We start from the raw sequence: 13,383 nt of genomic DNA on the forward strand, positions 1-13,383 counted from the left end.
ACCCCAAAACCCCATAAAATCCCATACAGACCCCATAAAACCCCATAAATCCCATATAGACCCCACAGACCCCATAAATCCCATAAAATCCCATACAGACCCCAAAACCCCATACAGACCCCACAGACCCCATAAAATCCCATCTAGACCCCACAAAACCCCATAAAATCCCATACAGACCCCACAGACCCCATAAAATCCCATTCAAACCCCATCCAGACCCCACAGACCCCCAAGCCCCATAAAATCCCATACAGACCCCAAAACCCCATAAAATCCCATACAGACCCCACAAAACCCCATACAGCCCCCCATAAAACCCCATAAATCCCATACAGACCCCATAAAATCCCATACAGCCCCCATAAAACCCCATAAATCCCATACAGACCCCACAAACCCCATAAATCCCATACAGACCCCATAAAAAAACCCATAAATCCCATACAGACCCCACAAACCCCATAAAATCCCATACAGATCCCATCCAGACCCCAAAACCCCATAAAATCCCATCCAGACCCCATAAATCCCATACAGACCCCAAAACCCCATAAAATCCTATACAGGCCCCACAAAACCCCATAAATCCCATACAGACTCCAAAACCCCATAAAATCCCATACAGACCCCAAAACCCTATAAAACCCCATACAGCCCCCACAAAACCCCATAAATCCCATACAGACCCCATAAAACCCCATAAATCCCACAAAATCCCATCCAGACCCCACAAACCCCATCCAGACCCCAAAACCCCACAAACCCCATACAGACCCCACAGACCCCATAAAATCCCATTCAAACCCCATCCAGACCCCACAGACCCCATAAAACCCCATAAAATCCCATACAGACCCCATAAATCCCATAAAATCCCATCCAGACCCCACAAAACCCCAAAAATCCCATCCAGACCCCACAAACCCCATAAAATCCCATACAGACCCCAAAACCGCATAAAATCCCATAAAATCCCATCCAGACCCCACAAACCCCATAAAATCCCATACAGACCCCAAAACCCCATAAAATCCCATCCAGACCCCATAAATCCAATCCAGACCCCATAAACCCCATAAAATCCCATAAAATCCCATACAGACCCCACAGACACCATAAATCCCATAAAATCCCATACAGACCCCACAAATCCCATACAGACCCCACAAACCCCATAAAATCCCATACAGACCCTACAAACCCCATAAATCCCATACAGCCCCCATAAAACCCCATATATCCCACCCAGACCCCACAAACCCCATAAAATCCCATACAGACCCCACAGACCCCAAAACCCCATAAAATCCCATAAAATCCCATACAGACCCCATAAAATCCCATACAGACCCCACAAACCCCATAAATCCCATACAGACCCCATAAAATCCCATACAGACCCCATAAATCCCATACAGACCCCATAAAACCCCATAAATCCCATACAGACCCCATAAAATCCCATACAGCCCCCATAAAACCCCATAAATGCCATACAGACCCCATAAAATCCCATACAGACCCCACAAACCCCCAAAAATCCCATGAAACCCCATCCAGACCCCAAAACCCCATAAAATCCCATACAGACCCCACAGACCCCATAAAATCCCATAAAATCCCATATAGCCCCCATAAAACCCCATCCAGACCCCACAGACCCCATAAAACCGCATCCAGACCCCATAAATCCCACCCAGACCCCACAAACCCCATAAAATCCCATACAGACCCCATAAAACCCCATACAGACCCCACAGACCCCATAAATCCCATCCAGACCCCACAAATCCCATAAAATCCCATACAGCCCCCATAAAACCCCATAAAATCCCATACAGACCCCAAAACCCCATAAAATCCCATACAGACCCCACAAACCCCATAAAATCACATACAGACCCCACAGACCCCATAAATCCCATAAAATCCCATACAGCCCCCATAAATCCCATACAGACCCCACAGACCCCATAAAATCCCATACAGCCCCCATAAAACCCCATAAATCCCATACAGACCCCACAGACCCCATAAAATCCCATAAAATCCCATACAGCCCCCATAAAACCCCATAAATCCCATACAGACCCCATAAATCCCATACAGACCCCACAGACCCCATAAAATCCCATAAAATCCCATACAGACCCCACAGACCAAATAAATCCCATCCAGACCCCATAAAATCCCATACAGACCCCACAAACCCCAAAAAATCCCATCCAGACCCCATCCAGACCCCAAAACCCCATCCAGACCCCATGCAGACCCCAAAACCCCATAAAATCCCATCTAGACCCCACAAAACCCCATAAAATCCCATACAGTCCCCACAGACCCCATAAATCCCATAAAATCCCATCCAGACCCCACAAACCCCATACAGACCCCACAGACCCCATAAAATCCCATTCAAACCCCATCCAGACCCCACAGACCCCCAAGCCCCATAAAATCCCATACAGACCCCAAAACCCCATAAAATCCCATACAGACCCCACAAAACCCCATACAGCCCCCCATAAAACCCCATAAATCCCATACAGACCCCATAAAATCCCATACAGCCCCCATAAAACCCCATAAATCCCATACAGACCCCACAAACCCCATAAATCCCATACAGACCCCATAAAAAAACCCATAAATCCCATACAGACCCCACAAACCCCATAAAATCCCATACAGATCCCATCCAGACCCCAAAACCCCATAAAATCCCATCCAGACCCCATAAATCCCATACAGACCCCAAAACCCCATAAAATCCTATACAGGCCCCACAAAACCCCATAAATCCCATACAGACTCCAAAACCCCATAAAATCCCATACAGACCCCAAAACCCTATAAAACCCCATACAGCCCCCACAAAACCCCATAAATCCCATACAGACCCCATAAAACCCCATAAATCCCACAAAATCCCATCCAGACCCCACAAACCCCATCCAGACCCCAAAACCCCACAAACCCCATACAGACCCCACAGACCCCATAAAATCCCATTCAAACCCCATCCAGACCCCACAGACCCCATAAAACCCCATAAAATCCCATACAGACCCCATAAATCCCATAAAATCCCATCCAGACCCCACAAAACCCCAAAAATCCCATCCAGACCCCACAAACCCCATAAAATCCCATACAGACCCCAAAACCGCATAAAATCCCATAAAATCCCATCCAGACCCCACAAACCCCATAAAATCCCATACAGACCCCAAAACCCCATAAAATCCCATCCAGACCCCATAAATCCAATCCAGACCCCATAAACCCCATAAAATCCCATAAAATCCCATACAGACCCCACAGACACCATAAATCCCATAAAATCCCATACAGACCCCACAAATCCCATACAGACCCCACAAACCCCATAAAATCCCATACAGACCCTACAAACCCCATAAATCCCATACAGCCCCCATAAAACCCCATATATCCCACCCAGACCCCACAAACCCCATAAAATCCCATACAGACCCTACAAACCCCATAAATCCCATACAGCCCCCATAAAACCCCATATATCCCACCCAGACCCCACAAACCCCATAAAATCCCATACAGACCCCACAGACCCCAAAACCCCATAAAATCCCATAAAATCCCATACAGACCCCATAAAATCCCATACAGACCCCACAAACCCCATAAATCCCATACAGACCCCATAAAATCCCATACAGACCCCATAAATCCCATACAGACCCCATAAAACCCCATAAATCCCATACAGACCCCATAAAATCCCATACAGCCCCCATAAAACCCCATAAATGCCATACAGACCCCATAAAATCCCATACAGACCCCACAAACCCCCAAAAATCCCATGAAACCCCATCCAGACCCCAAAACCCCATAAAATCCCATACAGACCCCACAGACCCCATAAAATCCCATAAAATCCCATATAGCCCCCATAAAACCCCATCCAGACCCCACAGACCCCATAAAACCGCATCCAGACCCCATAAATCCCACCCAGACCCCACAAACCCCATAAAATCCCATACAGACCCCATAAAACCCCATACAGACCCCACAGACCCCATAAATCCCATCCAGACCCCACAAATCCCATAAAATCCCATACAGCCCCCATAAAACCCCATAAAATCCCATACAGACCCCAAAACCCCATAAAATCCCATACAGACCCCACAAACCCCATAAAATCCCATACAGACCCCACAGACCCCATAAATCCCATAAAATCCCATACAGCCCCCATAAATCCCATACAGACCCCACAGACCCCATAAAATCCCATAAAATCCCATATAGCCCCCATAAAACCCCATCCAGACCCCACAGACCCCATAAAACCGCATCCAGACCCCATAAATCCCACCCAGACCCCACAAACCCCATAAAATCCCATACAGACCCCATAAAACCCCATACAGACCCCACAGACCCCATAAATCCCATCCAGACCCCACAAATCCCATAAAATCCCATACAGCCCCCATAAAACCCCATAAAATCCCATACAGACCCCAAAACCCCATAAAATCCCATACAGACCCCACAAACCCCATAAAATCCCATACAGACCCCACAGACCCCATAAATCCCATAAAATCCCATACAGCCCCCATAAATCCCATACAGACCCCACAGACCCCATAAAATCCCATAAAATCCCATACAGCCCCCATAAAACCCCATAAATCCCATACAGACCCCATAAATCCCATACAGACCCCACAGACCCCATAAAATCCCATAAAATCCCATACAGACCCCACAGACCAAATAAATCCCATCCAGACCCCATAAAATCCCATACAGACCCCACAAACCCCAAAAAATCCCATCCAGACCCCATCCAGACCCCAAAACCCCATCCAGACCCCATGCAGACCCCAAAACCCCATAAAATCCCATCTAGACCCCACAAAACCCCATAAAATCCCATACAGTCCCCACAGACCCCATAAATCCCATAAAATCCCATCCAGACCCCACAAACCCCATACAGACCCCACAGACCCCATAAAATCCCATTCAAACCCCATCCAGACCCCACAGACCCCCAAGCCCCATAAAATCCCATACAGACCCCAAAACCCCATAAAATCCCATACAGACCCCACAAAACCCCATACAGCCCCCCATAAAACCCCATAAATCCCATACAGACCCCATAAAATCCCATACAGCCCCCATAAAACCCCATAAATCCCATACAGACCCCACAAACCCCATAAATCCCATACAGACCCCATAAAAAAACCCATAAATCCCATACAGACCCCACAAACCCCATAAAATCCCATACAGATCCCATCCAGACCCCAAAACCCCATAAAATCCCATCCAGACCCCATAAATCCCATACAGACCCCAAAACCCCATAAAATCCTATACAGGCCCCACAAAACCCCATAAATCCCATACAGACTCCAAAACCCCATAAAATCCCATACAGACCCCAAAACCCTATAAAACCCCATACAGCCCCCACAAAACCCCATAAATCCCATACAGACCCCATAAAACCCCATAAATCCCACAAAATCCCATCCAGACCCCACAAACCCCATCCAGACCCCAAAACCCCACAAACCCCATACAGACCCCACAGACCCCATAAAATCCCATTCAAACCCCATCCAGACCCCACAGACCCCATAAAACCCCATAAAATCCCATACAGACCCCATAAATCCCATAAAATCCCATCCAGACCCCACAAAACCCCAAAAATCCCATCCAGACCCCACAAACCCCATAAAATCCCATACAGACCCCAAAACCGCATAAAATCCCATAAAATCCCATCCAGACCCCACAAACCCCATAAAATCCCATACAGACCCCAAAACCCCATAAAATCCCATCCAGACCCCATAAATCCAATCCAGACCCCATAAACCCCATAAAATCCCATAAAATCCCATACAGACCCCACAGACACCATAAATCCCATAAAATCCCATACAGACCCCACAAATCCCATACAGACCCCACAAACCCCATAAAATCCCATACAGACCCTACAAACCCCATAAATCCCATACAGCCCCCATAAAACCCCATATATCCCACCCAGACCCCACAAACCCCATAAAATCCCATACAGACCCTACAAACCCCATAAATCCCATACAGCCCCCATAAAACCCCATATATCCCACCCAGACCCCACAAACCCCATAAAATCCCATACAGACCCCACAGACCCCAAAACCCCATAAAATCCCATAAAATCCCATACAGACCCCATAAAATCCCATACAGACCCCACAAACCCCATAAATCCCATACAGACCCCATAAAATCCCATACAGACCCCATAAATCCCATACAGACCCCATAAAACCCCATAAATCCCATACAGACCCCATAAAATCCCATACAGCCCCCATAAAACCCCATAAATGCCATACAGACCCCATAAAATCCCATACAGACCCCACAAACCCCCAAAAATCCCATGAAACCCCATCCAGACCCCAAAACCCCATAAAATCCCATACAGACCCCACAGACCCCATAAAATCCCATAAAATCCCATATAGCCCCCATAAAACCCCATCCAGACCCCACAGACCCCATAAAACCGCATCCAGACCCCATAAATCCCACCCAGACCCCACAAACCCCATAAAATCCCATACAGACCCCATAAAACCCCATACAGACCCCACAGACCCCATAAATCCCATCCAGACCCCACAAATCCCATAAAATCCCATACAGCCCCCATAAAACCCCATAAAATCCCATACAGACCCCAAAACCCCATAAAATCCCATACAGACCCCACAAACCCCATAAAATCCCATACAGACCCCACAGACCCCATAAATCCCATAAAATCCCATACAGCCCCCATAAATCCCATACAGACCCCACAGACCCCATAAAATCCCATACAGCCCCCATAAAACCCCATAAATCCCATCCAGACCCCACAGACCCCATAAATCCCATAAAATCCCATACAGCCCCCATAAAACCCCATAAATCCCATACAGACCCCATAAATCCCATACAGACCCCACAGACCCCATAAAATCCCATAAAATCCCATACAGACCCCACAGACCAAATAAATCCCATCCAGACCCCATAAAATCCCATACAGACCCCACAAACCCCAAAAAATCCCATCCAGACCCCATCCAGACCCCACAAACCCCATCCAGACCCCATGCAGACCCCAAAACCCCATAAAATACCATACAGACCCCACAAACCCCATAAAATCCCATACAGACCCCAAAACCCCATAAAATCCCATACAGACCCCATAAAACCCCATAAATCCCATACAGACCCCATAAATCCCATACAGACCCCACAGACCCCATAAAATCCCATACAGACCCCACAGACCCCATAAATCCCATAAAATCCCATACAGACCCCAAAAACCCCATAAAGTCCCATACAGACCCCAAAACCCCATACAGACCCCAAAACCCCATAAAATCCCATACAGACCCCAAAACCCCATACAGACCCCACAGACCCCATAAAATCCCATACAGACCCCACAAAACCCCATAAATCCCATCCAGACCCCACAGACCCCATAAATCCCATAAAATCCCATCCAGACCCCACAAACCCCATCCAGACCCCACAGACCCCAAAACCCCATAAAATCCCATACAGCCCCCACAAAACCCCATAAATCCCATACAGACCCCATAAATCCCATACAGACCCCATAAATCCCATACAGACCCCATAAAAAACCCCATAAATCCCATACAGCCCCCATAAAACCCCATAAATCCCATACAGACCCCATAAATCCCATACAGCCCCCATAAAAAACCCCATAAATCCCATACAGACCCCATAAATCCCATACAGCCCCCATAAAAAACCCCATAAATCCCATACAGACCCCATAAAAAACCCCATAAATCCCATACAGACCCCATAAATCCCATACAGCCCCCATAAAAAACCCCATAAATCCCACCCAGCCCCCACAGCCCCCCCCCCCATACCGGGTCCTCCAGCCGTCCCACAATGCATTGCAGCGCCCGGCCTCGCACCCCCGCCTGCAGCACGGCGCGGACGTTGCGCAGCAGCGCCAGCAGGGGGAGCTGTGCTGAGTCTGGGCGGGGGGTGCGAGAGTTATAGGGGCGGGTATAGGGGCAGTTATAGGGGCAGTTATAGGGTGAGTTATAGGGTGAGTTATAGGGGCGGGTATAGGGGCAGTTATAGGGGCAGTTATAGGGTGAGTTATAGGGTGAGTTATAGGGGCGGGTATAGGGGCAGTTATAGGGGCAGTTATAGGGTGAGTTATAGGGTGAGTTATAGGGGCGGGTATAGGGGCAGTTATAGGGGCAGTTATAGGGTGAGTTATAGGGTGAGTTATAGGGGCGGGTATAGGGGCAGTTATAGGGGCAGTTATAGGGTGAGTTATAGGGTGAGTTATAGGGGCGGGTATAGGGGCAGTTATAGGGGCAGTTATAGGGGCAGTTATAGGGGCAGTTATAGGGTGAGTTATAGGGTGAGTTATAGGGTGAGTTATAGGGGCGGGTATAGGGGCAGTTATAGGGGCAGTTATAGGGTGAGTTATAGGGGCGGGTATAGGGGCAGTTATAGGGGCAGTTATAGGGTGAGTTATAGGGGCGGGTATAGGGGCAGTTATAGGGGCAGTTATAGGGTGAGTTATAGGGGCGGGTATAGGGGCAGTTATAGGGGCAGTTATAGGGGCAGTTATAGGGTGAGTTATAGGGGCGGGTATAGGGGCAGTTATAGGGGCAGTTATAGGGGCAGTTATAGGGTGAGTTATAGGGTGAGTTATAGGGGCGGGTATAGGGGCGGGTATAGGGGCAGTTATAGGGGCAGTTATAGGGTGAGTTATAGGGGCGGGTATAGGGGCAGTTATAGGGCCGGGTATAGGGGCGGGTATAGGGTCAGTTGTAGGGTTGGGTATAGGGTGAGTTATAGGGTCAGTTATAGGGGCAGGTATAGGGGCGGGTATAGGGTCAGTTATAGGGTGAGTTATAGGGTCAGTTATAGGGTCAGTTATAGGGGCGGGTATAGGGTGAGTTATAGGGCCGGGTATAGGGGCAAGTATAGGGTGAGTTATAGGGTGAGTTATAGGATCAGTTATAGGGGCAGTTATAGGGGCAGTTATAGGGGCAGTTATAGGGTGAGTTATAGGGCCGGGTATAGGGGCGGGTATAGGGAGAGTTATAGGGTCAGGTATAGGGGCGGTTATAGGATCAGTTATAGGGTCAGTTATAGGGCCGGGTATAGGGGCGGTTACTGGGGCAGTTATAGGGTCAGTTATAGGGCCGGGTATAGGGGCGGTTATTGGGGCAGTTATAGGGTCAGTTATAGGGCCGGGTATAGGGGCGGTTATTGGGGCAGTTATAGGGTCAGTTATAGGGCCGGGTATAGGGGCGGTTATTGGGGCAGTTATAGGGTCAGTTATAGGGCCGGGTATAGGGGCGGTTATTGGGGCGGGTATAGGGTGAGTTATAGGGGTGGGTATAGGGTGAGTTATAGGGGCAGTTATAGGGGCGGGTATAGGGTCAGTTATAGGGTCAGTTATAGGGGCAGGTATAGGGGCAGTTATAGGGAGAGTTATAGGGTCAGTTATAGGGCCGGGTATAGGGGCAGTTATAGGGAGAGTTATAGGGGGGGGTATAGGGGCGGGTATAGGGTTGCTTATAGGGTCAGTTATAGGGCCGGGTATAGGGGTGGTTATAGGGGAGGTCATAGGGTCAGTTATAGGGTCAGTTATAGGGGCGGTTATAGGGTGAGTTATAGGGTGAGTTATAGGGGCAGTTATAGGGTCAGTTATAGGGGCAGGTATAGGGGCAGTTATAGGGGCGGTTATAGGGTCAGTTATAGGGTGAGTTATAGGGTCAGTTATAGGGTCAGGTATAGGGGCGGGTATAGGGTGAGTTATAGGGCCGGGTATAGGGGCGGGTATAGGGTCGGTTACAGGGTGAGTTATAGGGTGAGTTATAGGGGCGGGTATAGGATCAGTTATAGGGTGAGTTATAGGGTGAGTTATAGGGTGAGTTATAGGGTCAGTTATAGGGTGAGTTATAGGGTGAGTTATAGGGTGAGTTATAGGGTGAGTCATAGGGCCGGATATAGGGTCAGTTATAGGGTGAGTTATAGGGTCAGTTATAGGGGCGGGTATAGGGGCAGTTATAGGGCTGCTTATAGGGTCAGTTATAGGGGCGGGTATAGGGTCAGTTATAGGGGCGGTTATAGGGGCGGTTATAGGGGCGGTAATAGGGTGAGTTATAGGGGCGGGTATAGGGCCGGGTATAGCATGAGTTATACGGTCAGTTATAGGGGCGGGTATAGGGTGAGTTATAGGGTGAGTTATAGGGTCAGTTATAGGGCCGGGTATAGGGGCAGTTATAGGGGCAGGTATAGGGGCAGTTATAGGGCCATTTTTAGGGTCAGTTATAGGGCCGGGCATAGTGGCGGTTATAGGGCCAGTTATGGGGTCAGGGGTCACTCATAGGGTTAGGAGTCAGCTATAGGGTCAGTTATGGGGTCAGGGGCACTTATAGGGTCAGGGGTCTGTTATGGGGTCAGGGGCCAGTTATGGGGCCAGTTATAGGGTCAGGAGTCAGCTATAGGGTCAGTTATGGGGTCAGGGGTCACCTATAGGGTCAGGGGTCACCTATAGGGTCACCTATAGGGTCAGGGGTCAGCTATAGGGTCTGGAAGCAGATATGGGGTCAGTTATAGGGTCAGAGGTCTGTTATGGGGTCAGGGGTCACTTATAGGGTCAGGAGTCAGCTATAGGGTCAATTATGGGGTCAGGGGTCAGATATGGGGTCAGGGGTCAGTTATGGGGTCAGTTATAGGGTCAGGAGTCAGCTATAGGGTCAGCTATAGGGTCAGGGGTCAGTTATGTGGTCAGGGGTCACTTATAGGGTTAGGAGTCAGCTATGGGGTCAGGGGTCAGTTATGGGGTCAGTTATAGGGGCGATTATAGGGCCGGGTATGGGGGTTGTTATAGGGCCGGGTATGGGGGTTGTTATAGGGCCGGGTGTAGGGTCAGTTATAGGGTCAGTTATAGGGCTGGGTATAGGGGCAGTTATAGAGGTGGTTATAGGGTCAGTTGTAGGGTCGGGTATAGGGGCGGTTATAGGGTCAGTTATAGGGTCAGCTTTAGGGTCAGTTATAGGGTGAGTTATAGGGGCGGGTATAGGGGCAGTTATAGGGCCAGTTATAGGGCCGGGTATAGGGGCAGTTGTAGGGTCAGTTATAGGGTCACTTATAGGGTCAGTTATAGGGTCAGTTATAGGGGCGGTTATAGGGGCTGGTATAGGGTCAGTTATAGGGTCAGTTATAGGGGAAGTTATAGGGCCGGGTATAGGGGCGGGTATAGGGCTGCTTATAGGGTCAGTTATAGGGCCGGGTATAGAGGCGGTTATAGGGGCGGGTATGGGGTCAGTTATAGGGTCAGTTATAGGGGCGGTTATAGGGTCAGTTATAGGGGCAGTTATAGGGTCAGTTATAGGGGCAGTTATAGGGGCAGTTATAGGGGCAGTTATAGGGGCAGTTATAGGGGTGGTTATAGGGGCTGTTATAGGGGCGGGTATAGGGTGAGTTATAGAGTCAGTTATAGGGCCGGGTATAGGGGCGGGTATAGGGGCGGGTATAGGGTTGCTTATAGGGTCAGTTATAGGGCCGGGTATAGGGTGAGTTATAGGGTCAGTTATAGGGCCAGGTATAGGGGTGGTTATAGGGGCGGTCATAGGGTCAGTTATAGGGTCAGTTATAGGGTGAGTTATAGGGTCAGTTATAGGGGCGGTTATAGGGCCAGATATAGGGGTGGTTATAGGGTCAGCTATAGGGCCGGGTATAGGGGCGGGTATAGGGGCGGGTATAGGGGCGGTTATAGGGTCAGTTATGGGGTCAGGGGTCACTTATAGGGTCAGGAGTCAGCTATAGGGTCAGCTATAGGGCCAGGGGTCAGCTATGGGATCCGGGGTCACATATAGGATCAACTATAGGGTCAGAGGTCGCATATAGGGTCAGTTATGGGGTCAGTCGTTATAGGGGAAAAAAATGAATGGAGTTTAATGGGGCGGACGGGGGGCGGGGCCAAAGCCGAGCACCGACCAATCAGACGCTGCCACGTCACGGCCCGGGGGATCCTGGCCACGCCCCCAGCGCTCAGCAGCCGTTCCCACGTTGGGGGGGGGGGAGGCGGGGTCGGGGGTCAGAGGTCAACGTCCTGGGGGTCAAAGGTCATCGGGGTCACAGGCAGGAGAACCCAAAGCCCCTCAGCTGCCCCCCAGATCCCAATAATGGCCCCAAAAACCCCGTTAATGGGCACAAAAACCCCATTAATTGCCCCAAATCCTCATTAATTGCCCATTAATGCCCATTAATGGCCCCAAAAATCACCATTAATTGCCCCAAATTCCCCATTAATTGCCCCAAATTGCCCATTAATTGCCCCCAAACCCCATTAATGGCCCCAAAAACCCCATTAATGGCCCCCAAATCCCATTAATGGGCCCAAAATCCCCATTAATTGCCCATTAATGGCCCAAAAATCACCATTAATTGCCCCAAATTCCCCATTAATTGCCCCAAATCCCCATTAATTGCCCATTAATGCCCATTAATGGCCCTAAAAACCCCATTAATTGCCCCAATTTTCCCATTAATTGCCCCAAATCCCCATTAATTGCCCATTAATGCCCATTAATTGCCCATTAACGCCCATTAATTGCCCCAAATCCCCATTAATGGCCACAAATTCCCCATTAATTGCACCAAATTCCCCATTAATTGCCCATTAATGCCCATTAAAGGCCCCAAATTCCCCATTAATGGCCCCAATTTTCCCATTAATTGCCCCCAAATCCCATTAATGGGCCCCAAATCCCCATTAATTGCCCATTAAAGCCCATGAATGGCCCCAAATTCCCCATTAATTGCCCCCCAAATCCCATTAATGGGGTTAAAAACCCCATTAATTGCCCATTAATGCCCATTAATGGCCCAAAAATCACCATTAATTGCCCCGAATTCCCAATGAATTGCCCCAATTTTGCCATTAATTGCCCCCAAATCCCATTAATTGCCCCCAAACCCCATTAATGGGCCCCAAATCCCATTAATAGGCCCAAAATCCCCATTAATTGCCCATTAATGGCCCCAAATCCCCATTAATTGCCCCCAAATCCCATTAATGGGCCCAAAAACCCCATTAATTGCCCATTAATGCCCATTAATGGCCCAAAAATCACCATTAATTGCCCCGAATTCCCCATTAATTGCCCCAATTTTCCCATTAATTGCCCCAAATACCCCATTAATTGCACCAAATCCCATTAATGGGCCCCAAAAACCCCATTAATTGGCCATTAATGTCCATTAATTGCCCCAAAT

At 48.9% G+C, this 13,383-nt stretch overlaps 1 protein-coding gene across 1 annotated transcript in view; it reads right to left on the reverse strand.

Moving 5' to 3' along the window:
* The window catches only part of LOC149913294 (telomerase protein component 1-like), a 53,424-nt gene that overhangs the window by 16,114 nt on the left and 23,927 nt on the right, over window positions 1-13,383 (reverse strand). Inside the window, 3 exon segments of the mRNA XM_090130229.1 lie at window positions 7,995-8,104; window positions 12,103-12,177; window positions 12,180-12,217. Coding sequence (XP_089986355.1) covers window positions 7,995-8,104; window positions 12,103-12,177; window positions 12,180-12,217 — 223 coding nt within the window.

The sequence above is a fragment of the Phasianus colchicus genome, chromosome 39, assembly GCF_987193195.1.
Source record: "Phasianus colchicus chromosome 39, bPhaCol1.hap1.1, whole genome shotgun sequence".
NCBI classification, from domain to species: Eukaryota; Metazoa; Chordata; class Aves; order Galliformes; family Phasianidae; genus Phasianus; species Phasianus colchicus.